Below are 17,113 nucleotides of genomic sequence, written 5' to 3'. Positions count from 1 at the left end.
TGTGTTTTTTAAATAAAAATCAAATAATTCCATATGATTGATATACCATAGTTTATTTAGTCATTCTCCATTGCCAGACATTTGGGTTATTTCTAATTTTTCATTATTAAAAAGTGATGCTGTTGTGAACATCCTTATCCATTCCTCTTTAGGTACATTTTGAAAAATGGAATCTTGAGAAATGGAATCTTTGAGAAATCGATCTTCCAGCTCTTAGCATTCTGGCATTTTTCATTTTGAGAAACCTAGCCATATTACCAGACAATTTAATCTTTGGAACCCCTCTCTCCCTGTTCTCTGAATGACTGGGATTGGGGGCGGGGTGGTAGGCCTGGGGAAGCATGTTTCCTCAACATTCTCAGAGCCCTGGAGAGCTCTGCCTCAGTTCTGATTTTGCACCTACCGTTCAGATGAGACTTCATGCCTCAATTTCTTCACATGAAGAATGAAATAGGGAGAAAACAGAATATAATGCACAAAATAAGAGTAAATACTATTTCTTGAATTTTTGTTTGGATCACATATATGTAAGTGTACTGTGCACTAGAGCCAAAATGGTCCAAAAACACTGGGCTCAAAGTCCTGGTCCCAAAGGCAGAGTACAAGAACCTGGGCTCTCAGGCCAGTGTCCTGGATTGAAGCCCCCACCACTGTTTATAGATGTGACAACCTAGACAACTTAGCCTCTCTGTGCCTTCGTTTTTTTTTCTTTCTTTCTTTCTTTCTTTCTTTTTTTTTTTTTTTTTTTTTTTTTTTTTTTTGCTTTTTAGGGCTGCACCCGCAGCATATGGAGGTTCCCAGGGTAGGGGTCAAATCAGCTGCAGCCTACGCTATAGTCACAGCAACTCAGGGACTGAGTCAAGTGTGTGACCAACACCACAGCTCAAGGCAATGCTGGATCCTTAAACCACTGAGTGAGGCCAGGGATCGAACGTGCATCCTCATGGATACTAGTCAGATTCATTTCCGCTGAGCCATGAGGGGAACACTGATTTGATCTCTCTTTTAACAGTACTCTTATGCATGTGTCCCTTATTGTATACTATCCTAGATTATTTTTATAAACTTCAAAAAACAACAATAAAAATAGTAAATAGTAAATAAAAAAAAGTTAAATGGTTCAAATTCTCGAGCATGTTCCTCAGCTGCCCTGAACCTGAGACCCCTAAATAAAATGATCAGTGACTCAGAACTGCCTTGAGATTCCCCCGGGGTAGGAGGGAGCCCACGGGGCTGGGCTGTCTTACCTTGTCAATGCTCGCCTGCCTGCAGGGAAATGAGAATGTGAAGCCCAAAGGCAGCTGGGCTCCCTTGAGGCCCATGTAGTCCAGGAAGTCGGCGATGCATTGCACGATGTGGTCAAACAGCTGCAGGGAGAGAGCAGCAGTCGTACCAGGTGGCAGGCTGACACCTCAGCCTGCAGAACCCCCTGCCCGGCGTTTACCTCCTCGCCGGTGCCCTGCATGATCTCCAGGGGGATGGCGAAGATTTTGTTGTACATTCGCACCGACCTCCGTCCACTTCTGATCTTCACCAGGAGGACCCGGAAGTTGGTCCCCCCCAGATCCAGAGCGAGGAACTTTCCTTTCTCTGTGGTGGAGAAAGTGGGGGGCTGCATTCCACCAGCATGCACCGAAAAGGGCCTTGTGTGCAGGCACTGGCAGGAAGAGGAGCATGGCGGTCACTAAGCACAGTGATGGGCCCGGAGCCCATCTGAGGCCGACCTGCTCTTCTTGGTGTCTGGTAAAGGTCACACATGATACTTATGCTCAGTGAGTCTCTGAGGGTGACTCCAGGCCAGGCTATCATGACCACAATGGACTCAGGACAGTGCTCCCATCCTATGTGCGTGGTCTAGAGGAACGGTTCATCCTGAGCATGAAACGATTGTCCTGTCCCACTCTCCCCTTCCCGGGATTCCCACACCCGCTCCTGACTAATAAGAAACCATATCAAGTCCCACCCCCATTTTGTCCAAGGCTCCCATCACCACCCACTTGCAGGGCCTCTCAGTTCTCTGAGCATCACAGTCTATTCCATGTAACTCTTTACCTCGTTCCCTGCCTCACTCCCTCTGTTCTAGCTACACTGGTCATTCTGCTACTCCTGGAATTTGCCAGAGACCTCACTCCCAGCCAGTTCTCTTAGCCCTTAACCTGCTCTATCTTTCTTTATAGCCATGCCATTACATGGCACCATCTGGCATTTATTTGTTTACGGTCTGCCAACCCAACAGAACATAGGTCCCACAGGTGTAGGGAGGGACTGTGTTTTCCTCACTGCTCTATCACCGTATCTACAACAGAGCCTGACACATAGCAGGTGCTTAATGAAACTTTGAAGAATGAAGCCAGAAGGATAAAAGGCTTGAAAGAGTGAGTAACTAAATAGTGTATTTGACTGCTCTATTTCCCTCCTGCAAGTAGACTCGAAGGATATTCACTCTGGAAAAGATCTTTGTTGTTGAGAAATTCCAAGTACAGCTGTGTGACCTTGAATACGTCACCTAACCTGAGTCTCGGTTTTGGCATGGATAAAATGGGAGACATTCTCTCTTTATGTAGTACACAGTGTGGTTGTGAGAACAAAATGAAATGAAAAGTTCGAAAACAAATTAAAGATATAAAGCACTTTACAAAGGTCATTATATCTGAGTGAGGCTCCTGAGATTCAAAGAGGTGGAGGAACTTATCTAAAGAACTGACTCCACTGTTTCGTGGCTGAGCACAGTGGACCAGGAGAAGGACCAAGTTTAGGAAACATCATGGGAAAAGAGTGAAGAGAGGGGAGAGGAAGAGAGCCAAGGCCCAAGAGAGAAGGGAGCTGGAGAAGAGGGTGGAAGGCAAGCCAGACATTGCAAGTGTCCAGCATCTGGGTCGTTATACACATGAAACTAACCTGGTATCTCTCACTGCCAGTGCCTTGGATCAACCAAAGCAAGATTCAGCAGGGTACTGACCTTCTACCCAACTCCCCCTCCCTCCATCATAGACAGAAAACCAAGGCTCTTAAAACAAAAAACCTAACTGGATTTAAGGAGTTTCTATGGGAGCTCTGGGAGGCCCATCAGAGAAGGGAGCTGCGCAGGGCCCACCTGTGCCATCTGGCATCCCGCGGACGTAGGTGGGCAGCATCTTGACTGTGGCCAGCGGGTGGGTGTCTTTCTTCAGCCCGTACTCCAGCTCAACCCGCATCTTGTCCCGGACACCCACAAGTTGCTCCGGGGTCAGCTGGAACAAAGCCAGCATCTTGTCAATCTGCTTCCGCTGGGCCTGCACGCGGGAGGCCACTGCTGTCACCATGGCAGCCCCCTTGGCACTGCCACTCTCCGACAGGAGGAAGCGGACGTCACAGTTTGGGACCAGTTTCCTCACCACCTTGTGCAGGCGTTTTGGGTATCTGAAGGCAGAGGTGATGGCAAAATATGTAAGTAGCAATCATAAAGCCTGGACTCAGCCAAGAGGAATACACACAGGTGTAGCAGTGGAACGGGCTCCTGGGGAGCCCTGCTGGGCCAAGGCTCACCCCTTTGGTCATGGGATGATGGGGGAAGATGAGGGGGCTGAGGAGTGGGGACTAGGGCAGCTGGGGCAGAGGAAGAGACATCTGGAAGGCCCAAAGAAGCGGTTATTTTATCACTAATATTTCAACCAGTAGGTCATGTCCATACATAGTGTACTGGCTGAACATCATCTCTGCCCAAAGGGGAAGGATTCTTCCCCCAGTTCTTCCTAGGGTGTACCCGCCTCACTTCCAATACCAGCTCTATTAGCCAGAGGGGCTTCTATGCTCCCTTTTACTGGGAAGTTCTCCTTTCCCTGTGTTTTCCTACCAGTATGTCCTTCAGGTGAACTTGGAAACCTCTGCCATCCCAATTTTTCCCAATTTATAAGTGGAAGCATCTTACTTTCCAACTTTTCCACATAGTAAGTATTTAGTGACAATGGCTAGATAGATGAAAAAAATGGAGAGATAAATGGACAGATGAATAAGCACATGGATGAATGGCCTTGCTACTCAGCAAATGGCTATAGCAAAGTATTTCTTTAAGAATGATCCCCCAGGAGTCCCCATGGCAGCTCAGCAGTTAATGAACCAGACTAGGATCCATGAGGATGTGGGTTTGATCCCTGGCCTCGCTCAGTGGGTTAAGGATCCAGTGTTGCCATGAGCTGTGGTGTAGGTCACAGACACAGCTTGGATCTGGTGTTGCAGTGGCTGTGACCTAGGCCAGCAGCTGTAGCTCCAATTAGACCCCTAGCCTGGGAACCTCCATATGCTGTGGGTGTGGCCCTAAAAGCACATACACATGCACAATGAAAGAACGATCCCCCAAAGCAACTGAGCCAGCCAGTTGAGTATAACCTCTGAATTCACCCCTTCCCTGGTCATCTCAGGACCACACAAGATGGGTGGTTCTAGCACAGTTTAGAGAGAACACTGGACTCTCTTCCAGGGGAGACTCCTTTGCGGGGGGCGGGGGCCAGCGGCCAGCACTCACTGAGGGTGGATCTTGTAGAGTGTGCCGTCCATGCCCACTGTGGTCCGGAGCCGCACCAGCTTCTTGTTCTCCCGGAGGCGGGTCAGGATGGCTGCCAGGGCCGCTGCACAGAGGTTGGCCGAGCGGAAGGAGACGATGGTGCAGACATGCTGGACCGCGATGCAGTCGGCCTCCGAAGGCTCTAGACCCAGATCCGTCAGGATCTCTCTTGTATTGGCCAGACCTTCTTTATACCTGGCCAGGGGACAGGAATGAGAAGAACACACTTCTCCATCCCGTGGGATCTCTTTCAGAGAGCCCGCATTCCCTCCTCTCAGGATTGTGAACATAAACAGGCTGACACATGGCCATAGAATAATAACAATTTCAACAATAATCAAGGCAGCCACCGTTTATTGTGCACTCACTATAAGTGCTTGTCTAAGGACTTAACATGTGAGTCACGACATGAAACTGCCCAGGTCTGAAATTATCCTGGTGAAGAAGGAAGATCTGAGAGTTCCCACTATGGCTCAGCAGGTTACAAACCCTGACTAGTACCCATGAGGATATGGGTTCGATCCCTGGCCCCACTCAGTGGGTTAAGGATCCGGCGTTGCCTAGAGCTGCGGCATAGGTCAAATAGGCAGCTCGGATCCAGTGTTGCTGTGGCTGTGCGTAGGCCGGCAGCTGCAGCTCTAATTTGACCCCTAGCCAGGGAACTTCCACATGTCATGGGTGAATCCCTAAAAAGAAAAAAAAAAAAAAGAAGAAGGAAGCTCTGGTCCCTCTGTGCACCACTGCCATGAGCACACCAGACCATGGCCATGGACCTCTTTGGAATCAAGGGGAAAGGACCCTGCCAGCAGCTTACCTCTCCATGGCAGCCACGTGTCGTGTTTCAATCTTGCCCTTAATGTGAAGAGCAGAGGATTTCTCACCGCCAAACAGGAGGCCTGTCTTGGCCATCTTCAGCAAGATGAGCCTGACAAGTTCGCCCAGGTATAGGCCGCTGATCATCTTCTCAAACCTACAATTTGGTGAAGAGATCAGTGGCAGCAACACCTTTGGTTATGTAGCATCCTTTCCCAAAGCCCATGAGCCTCTGCCCATAGTCAGGAGAATGAGAAGCAGATGGGCCTCTTCATGGGTCAGGAGGCCTCAGTCCCTTCCTAACCTGGGGTGCCCTTGGGAGTCCACTCCTCCTCTCTGAGCTGTACTTTCCTCACTTACAAAAGGGGAAGACTAAACTAGAGCAAGTCTAAGATTCTTTCTGATCACAAAGTGCTTGACTCCAAGAATCTTTAACTCAAATCACCCTTGGCCACAGGAATGCCATTCTCAAGTTAGACATAAGGAATTTCAACTTCAGAGACTTTAGACATTTTCCCAAGGTCACCAACCATGCATGACAAATCCAAAATTCAAATGTTTCCAACTCCTACTCATGGTTCTGTCCAAGTGAGAAAGAGGTGGCATCTGTGAGATGGGGTGGGATAGCCCCAGAGAGGTTCTACAATGCGATGAAATATCCCACCAGGCTACCTCCATTTGGATTCTCAGCCTGCATACAACAAGCAATTACTAATTGTTTCCATAATTTTTACTTTGCAAACATGATAAGAAAGGAAGTCAAAGACAACTTGTTCCCTGATTAACTTTACATATTTCATTATACAAAACCTTAGAACATTACAGAAACAGAAGACAATCAGAAGAAATCCAGGTTGGGGAATTCCCTGGTGGCCTAGTGGGTTAAGGATCCAGCATTGTCACTGCTGTGGCTCAGGTTACTGCTGTGGCGTGGGTTCAATTCCTGGCTCAGGAACTTCTGCATGCCACAAGTGTGGCCAATTAAAGAGAGAAGAAATCCAGGGTGAGTTTGGGGGAGTGAGATTTATTTTAAGTGAAATGGATAGGGTGAGAATGATAAAGTCTAAAAAACAGGTTCCACTTCCTTTGGCTGTGACTGCTCTGTGTTACCAGTGAAATGGGTGTGTAGAAGGGAGCAGGTGCGCCCAAAGCAGAAATTTGCTTCCCAGGTATGAGGTTCTAGTGTTTGAGTGAATTGGGAGTTAGGAGGTACTTAAAATATTTATTGACAAGGGCTTGCTGGGAAAATGATTGCTTTCAGGGCTGGGGCTGAGAAAGTGCATGGTGAGCCTGGAGTATCTTACCATGTCAGAAAATAAGGAAGTACTTAAAGAGTGATGGAACTATGTCAAATGGACATAGAGCCTGGCTTGAAGGAGCTTCCACTGGCTAAGTCTGAAAAGAACTTGAACAGAAAAATAAATAATGATAGGAAAAATTATAACCCACTAAATTTAAAAAGAATCTGGAGTTCTCACAATGGCTCAGGGGAAATGGATCTGACTAGTAACGATGAGGATACAGGTTCGATCCCTGGCCTTGCTCAGTGGGCTAAGGATCTGGCATTGCTGTGGCTGTGGTGTAGACCAGAGGCTACAGCTCTGATTTGACCCCTAGTCTGAGAACCTCCATATGCCATGGGTGTGGCCCTAAAAAAGACAAAAAAAAAAAAAAAAAAAGAGAGAGAGAGAGAATGTACTTGTTTTCAGATTTCATACTCTGCATTATTTAGGAGTTAAGGGATGTTTCCAATTTAGTCTCAAATCGTTCAGAAAAATAGTTTTATACAGATATACATGTATCTTATGTGTATGTGTATTATGTGTGTGTCTATACATAGATACCAGACAGAGAGAGAGAATTACTATTTAGGGGATCTGAGAGAAGGGGAATTTTGTACTATTTTCACCATTTTTCTTTGTCTGAAAATTTTTAAAAAATTTTACATGTTTTTTCATTCAACAAACACTTTTTTTTTTTTTTTTTTAGGGTTGCATCTGCAGCATATGGAAGTGCTGGGCTAGGAGCTGAACTGGAGCTGCAGCTGCCAGCCTATGCCACAGCCACAGCAATGCCAGATCCAAACCACATCCATGACTTACATTGCAGCTCACAGCAAGGCTGGATCCTTAACCCACTGAGTAAGGCCAGAAATCAAAACTGCATCCTCATCGATATAGTCAGGTTTTTAACCTGCTGAGTCACAACAGGAACTCTAACACTTTTTAAGAAACAAATACAAATGAGCTACAATAATGTGTCAGACACTGTGTAGGAAGGGAAGGAGGATCACAGCACAGCCTGTCTTCAGGAAGCTCAGCACACAGGTAGAGCAGGACAGCCCCTACCCAGTTATACAGGTGAGTGTGGGATGAGAACAGAGAAAGGCTCCCTGAGACCCAAGCCTGGGAAGGACTCATACCAGGTGTTGTCTGATTAGGCCTCTGAGAAAGTGGGTGCAGGGGAAGCCCTAGAAACACAGATGAGAATGTGTGCTTCCTTGGGCTGCACTGGTTTGGTCTGTGACCACTCATCCGAACGCACCAAGAGTACAGGGCCCAAGTCCCCTGGTTCACAGCAGTATCTCCCTGCCTCCGGACTGAATTAGAATCAGGGGTACGAGGGGATGGTGGGGATGGATTGGGGGTTTGGGATGGAAGTGCTATACAATTGGGTTCTGATGATCATTGTACAATTATAAATGTAATAAAATTCATTGAGTTAAAAAAAGAATCAAGGATATGAGAATCTCTAGTTATTTCCATGTTGCTGAAAATGGCATTATTTTGTCCTTTTTATGGCTGAGTTGTGTTCCACTGTATGTATGTACCACATTTCCTTAATCCATTCACCCATTGATAAATATTTACGTTGTTCCCATGTCCTTGCTATTGTGAATAGTGCTGCGATGAACACAGGGGTGCATGCATCTTTTTGAATGAATGTTTTGTCCAGATATGCCCAGGAGTGAGATTCTCAAACTAACTGAAGTAAGTCAGAAAGAGAAAGACAAACACCACATGATATCACTTACACACAGAATCTAAAATACAGCACAAATGATCCTATCTAAAAAACAGAAACAGAACCACGGACAGGGAGAACAGACTTGTGGTTGCCAGGGGAGAGGGGGGAGTGGGATGGACAGGGAGTTTGGGGTTAGTAGATGCAAACTGTTACAAACTGTTACATTTAGAATGGATAAGCAGTGGGGTCCTACTGTACAGCACAGGGAACTATGTCCAGTCTCTTGGGTTGGAACATGACGGAAGATAGTATGAAAAAAAAAGAATGTGCATATATGTATAACTGGTCATTTTGCTGTACAACAGAAATTGAAGGAACACTGTAAATCAACTATACTTTAATTAAAAAAAGAAAAAAGGGAAAAAAAAAGAATATGATGCGGGTAAACCACTCATTTCCTTGGCCTCACTTTCCTCATCTGCCCAGTGAAACTGAACTATAAGGCTTGCCTCATAAACTCCCTGTGATGGGTAACAAGTCACAACTAAAAGGCCCCCTGAGTAAAAAGTGTCCCTGAGTGACTGGGCATTCACTGGCACCGATGCCCACATTACAGTGCAGGGTACTCACAGCTGCTTCCCGGGGTTGAGAGAGCCAAGGTCCAGCTCCCGGTCAAACTCGGTGCGGATGTCCTCCAGGGCCCCGTCGTCCCCGAAGGCCCCCCACTCAGTGTTGATGCACATCCTGCCCTCGTCGCCCTCCACCAGGTCGATGTTGCTCATGTCCTCCATGTAGCACGCGTTGGTGCCCGTGCCTGGACCAGGGATCAGAGAGAAAACACAGAGATGCGAGGGCTCCCAGCTGGGCAAAGACAGAGACAACTCTCAACTGCCTGAGAGTCCTCTGAATGCACCACAAAGTGCTTTTGATCCACTCCCGGGGCTGGTTCTCGCTGAGGGAAGCAGCTTTGGCAAGCCCGGGAGTTCATGAGGAATAAAGCTGACATGTCAAGTCTGCACTTGTCAGGATGTTAATGGTTTGCTGTTATGAATGGAGTCAATTGTGAAGAAGTCCCTGATGAATATGTACGAAAGCTGACAGAACACATTTACAAAGAGGAGGATGAATTAACCTAACCTTGAAAATGTATTTTTTAAAACAATCACCAACCCACAGTCATTTTTTTAATCCTTCCCCTGTGCTACGTAGCCTCTTCTCTATTTGATACTAAAAATATCCCTTACTCAGAGCCTGCTACAAATTGTTCCTAGCAGAATCTACATCCTTATCTTTGAGTCATTAGCAGTCATATAAGAAAGCAACATGCCATTATTAAAACACAAGTGCACTCCAAGGAAATGCCTCCATCACTTGAGTAGTGGGGAGTGGCACAATCTCTTTGGGACCTATTGGGATGTTGACATGTTTTAATTGGATTGTGGTGATGGTTACAAAACTCTGTAAATTTACTAAAAATCATTGAATTATATACCTAAGTGAGAGGATTTTTATGTCTCTCTCTTAAGCTGTTTTTTGTTTGTTTATTTGTTTGTTGCTTTTTAGGGCTGTACCCAAGGCATATGTAAGTTCCCAGGCTAGGGGTTGAATCAGAGCTGTAGTTGCTCGCCTACACCACAGTCACAGCAACCCCAGATCCAAGCTGTGTCTGCGACCTACACCGCAGCTCACAGCAACCCCAGATCCTTAACCCACTAAGCAAGGCCAGGGATTGAGCCCGTGTCTGCATGGACTCTAGTCGGATTCATAAGCTGCTAAGCCACAACAGGAACCCCTAAATAAAACTGTTTAAAAAAAATTAAGTATCTTCCCCTGGGTAATACTCTGGTCTCAGGATTTTAAAGCCAACATGAGAAATAAGAGATGCTGAGAAGCAGAATGCAATACAATATTTGGAAAAAGCTTTTCTCAGAAAAAACACAGACATTGTTTAGGCATGGCACCCGACCTGCCAGTTACCAGACACAGTCACTGAGACTGCGGATAGTAGAGGATGCCTTGGCAGGCAAGGGCTAGGCCCATTCTGAGGTGTGAGGCTCCAGAAACAGGACAACAGATTAAGCCCCTCAGTTGTAAAAGTCCTTGCCCTTTGGGAAAGTCAGGCTGAGGAAAATGGGCTGGAAGTTAAGAAAAAGCAGTTCAGAGTTCTCATCATGGCTCAGCAGAAATGAATCTATGAGGTTGTGGGTTCAATCCCTGGCCTCGCTCAGTGGGTTAAGGATCTGGCGTTGCCATGAGCTGTAGTGTAGGTCACAGATGCAGCTCAGATCTGGCGTTGCTGTGGCTCTGGCATAGGCTGGCAGCTGTTGCTCCGATTAGACTCCTAGCCTGGGAATGTCCATATGCCATGGGTGTGGCCCTAAAAAGACAAAAAAAAAAAAAATCAATCCATTTGGCCTGACTGTTCCTAAAACAGCCTTTTCATAGGCCTCTCCAGGGGAGCCCCCTCCCAGCCCAGGTATTGAGACCACCCAGCAGACACCCCTGCTGAGCTGGGGCCTCCCTGGCCCAGGCCTCCGCCTCGTCTCCCCTACACAGTGCAATGGCCTCTGACTGGCCTCCTTGCTCCACTTCTGCCCCCCACAACTGACTCTCCACATAGCAGCCAAATGAGTTTTTTGAAAATGCATAACCCATTTATCCACCCCTCGCCCAGAGTCCTCCTGTGCCTCTGTCTCCCTGGGGTAAAAGCTAAAGACCTTGCAGTGACTGTGACCCATGTCCTCTGACACAGGAAGATGGGGACAGTTCCACCCACTCCCACCTGAACAGCCTTTTACTCTCAGCCTTCCCTCACTCGGATTCAGCCACATTCAGCCTTTTAGGGTGCCCAGGGCACCCCAGAGGGGCAATCCCATCTCAGAGGTCACAGGGCCTCTTTTCCTCTCCATCTCTACTTTGTTCCTCCTCCTGATCACCGAGGGCCCTGCTCAGAAGCCACCCGCTCAGAGAGCCCCGCCCTGGCCACCCCACCACACTTACTTTCGGTCACATCACTCTGCTTAATTGTCCTTATCATCCTGACCACCACCTTGAATTATAGTATTTGTTTAGGCTTTTCAGCCTTTCACCCTCCTCCCCACTGAAAGCTTCATGAGAACAGGAACCTGTGGGACTCCCATCACTGAGAAGCCACTGCAGAGCACCAGGCCGGCCATGGGACAGGTTCACAGTAAACACTTGTTGAATGAATGCGTGCATTAATCTTCCATCTCCCTGTGTTGCTTCTTCTCAATAGAAAGTGCCAATAGCCTTCCCACAGAATTTCCTCAGAATTCCTGAAACAAAGCCCCACACTAGCCCCTTTTGCCCACCCCCAAAAAGCAAGACAAATGGAGTTACCAATGATGACACCAACTTCACAGTAGGGATCGTCATAGGCACACGTCATCATGGTTCCCACTGTGTCATTGACCAAGGCCAGGATGTCCACATCTATGTCCTGTTGGAACACAGGCCCCAAAGGGCATCCGTGGGTGGGAGGGAGGCATTTTCCCTCTACCTTTCCCCACAGAGGAAGCAAAAGCAGTGAAGATGCCTGGTTGGGACAATCACAATCCTGCCTTCTGGGCCTGCCTGTAAGAAATAAGGCCTTTGACAGGGTTCGAAGGCCCAGAGGAGAGAAAGAGCAGGGAGCTGAAGAGTGGAACCATCTCGGGTTTTATGGGCAAAGGCCTCTGTGCAATAAAAATACGAGGCACAGATCATCAGGACTGTAGCCTGTTTGAGGGGCCCCAAGGAAAGCATGTTTATCCCAGAAGCGATGGTGTTTCCAGGAGGAAACCCTCCACATCCTCACCCATGGGGACATTTTAACCACCCTCAGCCAAGTCCTCTCTGTGGGCAGCACTATAGGTTCCCTGTTCTACCAAGTCCACTTGGGTTATGGTGTCATGGTTCTGCAAGGTTTAGGGGAGCATTTGAAAGTAAAATGAAAACGGTAAGAGAAGAACCTATAAGGATACAAAAGCATGTAACAGCTTTAAAGACAAAAAAGACTGGCAGGGTATACAACAAAATATTCCTCATGCTGTCAGGGTAACAAGTCGTTTGGATTTACTGGGGTACTTAGCTCAGCAAGGAACATGTCTTGCTTTTCTAGTTATTTACATTATTGTAAAAGGTATTCAACAGATCGAGCTCTTTAGTGAACAGAGATGGAAAGTGGGGTAGAGAGAGCCAGACTGGAAAGAAAGTGACCTTTTGAGCCTCTGAGAGGAGAGGTAGGGTTGGAGCCTCACACACAGCAGTGGGTCTAACTGAGACACCCTAAGGGGACTGTGGCAGCTGGAGATCCCAAAGGAGTGTAGGCCACCCTCCCTCTAATAGTGACTGGAACAAGCTCCTCAGACAAAGGCCACATCTGTGCCAGTGAGACCTCCCCTGAGGTCAAGTCCTTCTCTGATTCGCCTGAGGGCAGGCACAGTAGGAGAGCCTACCCCCCCACCCCCGACCCCGCCGCAATCCCACCACCCTAAGAGAAAGATTCTCACCTTGTGTTTTCTCATGGCATTGCTCAGGGAGCTCACTATGTCTGTGTCCTGAACTCCCCGCGCCTTAAACTTCTTCGTCCATGAAAGCAGGACACCCTGGGGTGAGATTTTAGATCCAGACAAAATGAAGAAGGTTCTCAGTTCTGAAAATGAGCTGCAGAAACTTCATGCATCCCCCGTGGCCTTCTCTTCTTTAAGTTGAATCATCCCCATTCTTTCAACATTTCTTCGAAGGCCTTTTCTAATAATTTCAACATGTTTATTACTCTCATCGAAGCAGTTTATTTTATTCTCTACTTTTTTTTTTTTTTAGGGCCCTGCTTGAGGTATATGGAAGTTCCCAGGCTAGGGGTTGAATCGGAGCTGTAGCCATCGGCCTATACCATAGCCATAGCAATGCAGGACCCAACCTATGCCACAGCTCATGGCAACACTGGATCCTTAATCCAATGAGTGGGGCCAGGGATCGTATCTGTGTCCTTATGGATACTAGTAGGGTTCATTACCACTGAGCCACAAGGGGAACTCCTCATCTGAGCAGTTTAAAGCATTATACATCCGGGCTGAAAGAACAATGGCTGCAGACTTGGAATGCTTGGATTCATAAGACACTGTCCAAGTCATTTAACCTCTCCGAGCCTCAGTTTACTCATTTGTAAAATGGAAACATCACTTCCTGCCTCTGTTACAGGACTGCTCTGATGGAAGTACCCAGCATGTGTTAGATGATACATGATGTGTACAGAACACCTGGTCTGCCAGGTCCACAAAGCAGAATTGACACTACCTTGTAAGATTCCCTCAGGATCCTGCTGTATAGTACAGGGAACTATATCTAGTCACTTGTGATGGAATATAATGGAAGATAATGTGAGAAAAAGAATGTATGTGTGTGTGTGTGCGCGCACGCGTGTGTGCGTGTGTGTGTGAGAGAGAGAGAGAGAGACTGGGTCACTTTGCTGTACAGTAGAAAATTGACAGAATACTGTAAACCAACTATAATGGGAAAAAAATCATTAAAAAAAAAGATTCCCTCAGGGACTTAATTTCAACTTAGAAAAATGATTCTCAATTTGCATTATCAACTGTTTATAATTGGTGTCTCCCAAGAGTTTCATATCGAACATAGCAAATAATTACAGAACTTTTCAGACTGGAAGAAAATTTGGAGATTAAGAGACTTGCCTAAGTTCACATAGTCAAGAAGAGAAGAGCCCAAATTCACAAACTCCTAGACCACTCTCACCCACTGCTCACCCACCCCACATCCACCCCCTCAGTTTAAGGATAAAGCAGCCAAGCTTTAGAAAGGAAGGAAACTGCTTCAGGACTCATGGTGAACGAAGGATAGAACTCAACTAGAACACAGGTCTCTGATGCCCCACCAGCAACTACGTTTTTCTCCGGCACCACAGCGCCATCTACTGGTAGCTCTCCCTAACTTCTGCCTTCAGGGGCTATGGTAACATCCCTGCTCTGCAGGGCAGAGAAGTGAGAGATTGCAGGGTGGTGTGCCCCAAAATCGGTGCAAGGGACAATGTGGGACCAGCTGGGGAAAGACTGTACCGGGGGAGTGGGGAATAAGTGCATGTGATATACTGTTAAGTGAAACAAAGCTGTACATACAACCATATATTTTTAAATTATATATACACAGTATAACACCAGAATTTAATATAGGTATGACTGGAAGGGAAACCCAACAATTCTAGTAATTGGTATTTCTGAAGGTTGGGATTAGAGGGGATTTCTTTTTTTTTTTCAACGTTTTAATTCCTACCCTCATTTTTTCTTTGTTTCCCTACCTTGAAGAAGTATTACTATTTTATCATCAGAAACACCCACACACCCCTCACACACAGAAATTTCTATTTGACTAAGACTTTTCCATTGCCTCATTTATTTTTTTAATATTTATTTTTAAATGATTTTTTCCCATTATAGCTGGTTTATAGTGCTGTCAATCTTCTACTGTACAGCAAGGTGACCCAGTCACACATACATGTATACATTCTTTTTTCTCACATTATCATGCTCCATCATAAGTGACTAGATACAGTTCCCAGTGCTATAGAGCAGGATCTCATTGCTTATCCATTCCAAAGGCAATAGTTTGTATCTATGAACCCCAAATTCCCAGTCTATCCAACTCTCCATTCCCCATTCCTTCGTTTAAACAAACAAAACAAAATAACAACAAAGTGACATCCTCCTTTAATTTCCATGACCTGATCTTCTTTAATCATTTTTTAGTTTCACAAAGAATCCCTCTTAGCCACACCTCTTCAGAAAGTCTTTCCCTTCCCAGATCCTTCTGCGCTTCTAAGGCTGATCAGACTCCACCTTCTCCAGAGCCCTTCCTTTCATGTCAAAAACCTACATCTGCAGCAGAATCATGGTTAAACATGATTTGCCCACTCTCAGTTATTATTATTAATGCATTTCCTTGTGGCCGAAGCTTTTCTACTTTAGGCTTCACTGAAAGGCAGCCTGGGGGGAACCTTTATAAAATGCAAGTAATTCAACTAGACTTTGATGTAATCAAACCCCCTTGCCTAGTTTAAATGGCGCCTGAAAACCCTTATTGGGATACAACACAAAATGGGTCAAAATGCTTTCAGGCGCCTGCTGGCATTTTATTTTATTTTATTATTATTTTTTTAAAATGAGAGTTGCAACATTTATTTCAGGTTCTCTCTTGTTTTTTGTTTTGTTTTGTTTTGTTTTGTTTTTTTCTTTTTTGCCAAACAGGCAATATGTGGGAATTCCTGGGCCAGGGATTGAACATATGCCGCACAGCAGCAACCAGAGCCACAGCGGTGAGAACGCAGGAGCCTCAACCTGCTAGGCCATCAGAGAACTCCCCTGATGGCATTTTAAACAGGGTTCTAGAGCTGTGACTTTTTGCTAAGTCAGTATGGTCAGGAGGTTTTGAGTATGGGCTGAACCAGTCTTGGCTGTGTGACTTTGGAAAAGTCTCAACCTCTCTGAACTGCAGTTTTTCTCAAATATAAAACAGAAATAGGAGTTCCCGTCGTGGCGCAGTGGTTAACGAATCCAACTAGGAACCATGAGGTTGCGGGTTCGGTCCCTGCCCTTGCTCAGTGGGTTAAGGATCCGGCGTTGCCATGAGCTGTGGTGTAGGTTGCAGACAACATGGTTCGGATCCCTTGTTGCTGTGGCTCTGGCGTAGGCCGGGGGCTACAGCTCCGATTCGACCCCTAGCCTGGGAACCTCCATATGCTGCGGGAGCAGCCCAAGAAATGGCAAAAAAAAAAAAAAAAAAAAAAAAAAAAAGACAAAAAACCAGAAATGATGATATCTGCCTCATATGATTGTTTTGGGATTTTAACGAGGTAACATATACAAAGGGTCCAATATAGGGCAAGATCCAGTATCAAAGTCTGAAGTACAGTCTATCAATATCATCATCATCATCTTCCTTCTTCCTGAGGTCTCTGTTCCTCAGCCCAAATAAGAGGTGTTTAACTATTTGGTGAATCGAAGCCTGATTCCTCACTCCTCCCACTCCTGCCACTGACTCAGGGGAACCCTGCTTTTCAAGCTGCAAAGAAAAGCAAAACTCCACCTGGCCTCTTCATTCCCTGAAACCTTCTACATACTTTTTTTTCCAAATTACTTCTTTAGAAAATAATTAAAAAGTAAACTTCAGCCCATCTCCCATGTAGACAGACGATGGCAAATTCCCATTCAACAGAATCTAGTAAATGACTGATTGCACCTTTCAATTGTCAGATAGCTATCAGGCAGCTATTAAATATGACATTGTGCTAGAGACCCTGGGTGTGGAGAAGAACAATATAAAATAGTACCTGCCCTCTAGAAACAGCTGCTGAACTGGGGGGCAAGGTATAAAAGCATAAGGAGACAAGTCGCATAGGAACAATCACTAAAACCTGGCAGCTACCATTGATGCACCAGGCCCGGTGCTCAGCCGTGACAGATGCTTTGTCCAAGCTTCACCTCAGCCCAGCAAGTAGATATTATCCCTGTTTCACAGATAAGAAAACAAGGGGGAGTTCCCGTCGTGGCACAGTGGTTAACGAATCCGACTAGAAACCATGAGGTTGCGGGTTCGGTCCCTGCCCTTGCTCAGTGGGTTAAGGATCCAGCGTTGCCGTGAGCTGTGGTGTAGGTTGCAGACGCGGTTCAGATCCCTTGTTGCTGTGGCTCTGGCGTAGGCCGGGGGCTACAGCTCCGATTCGACCCCTAGCCTGGGAACCTCCATGTGCTGCGGCAGCGGCCCAAAGAAATAGCAAAA

General features: G+C 46.3%; 1 protein-coding gene across 1 annotated transcript in view; it reads right to left on the bottom strand.

Annotated features, from left to right (window-relative positions):
• Positions 1-17,113, bottom strand: part of HKDC1 (hexokinase domain containing 1) — a 58,050-nt gene that overhangs the window by 25,531 nt on the left and 15,406 nt on the right. The window contains exons 5-12 of the mRNA XM_001928882.4: positions 12,832-12,927; positions 11,681-11,780; positions 8,951-9,134; positions 5,355-5,510; positions 4,502-4,735; positions 3,095-3,399; positions 1,445-1,590; positions 1,248-1,367 (exon numbers count right to left, since the gene is read on the bottom strand). Coding sequence (XP_001928917.1) covers positions 1,248-1,367; positions 1,445-1,590; positions 3,095-3,399; positions 4,502-4,735; positions 5,355-5,510; positions 8,951-9,134; positions 11,681-11,780; positions 12,832-12,927 — 1,341 coding nt within the window. The remainder of the gene's footprint in view (positions 1-1,247; positions 1,368-1,444; positions 1,591-3,094; positions 3,400-4,501; positions 4,736-5,354; positions 5,511-8,950; positions 9,135-11,680; positions 11,781-12,831; positions 12,928-17,113) is intronic.

Source organism: Sus scrofa, chromosome 14 (assembly GCF_000003025.6).
Source record: "Sus scrofa isolate TJ Tabasco breed Duroc chromosome 14, Sscrofa11.1, whole genome shotgun sequence".
Classification (NCBI taxonomy): Eukaryota; Metazoa; Chordata; class Mammalia; order Artiodactyla; family Suidae; genus Sus; species Sus scrofa.
Note: the sequence above shows the minus strand (reverse complement) of the source record. Positions and strands in the feature narration are given on the sequence as shown.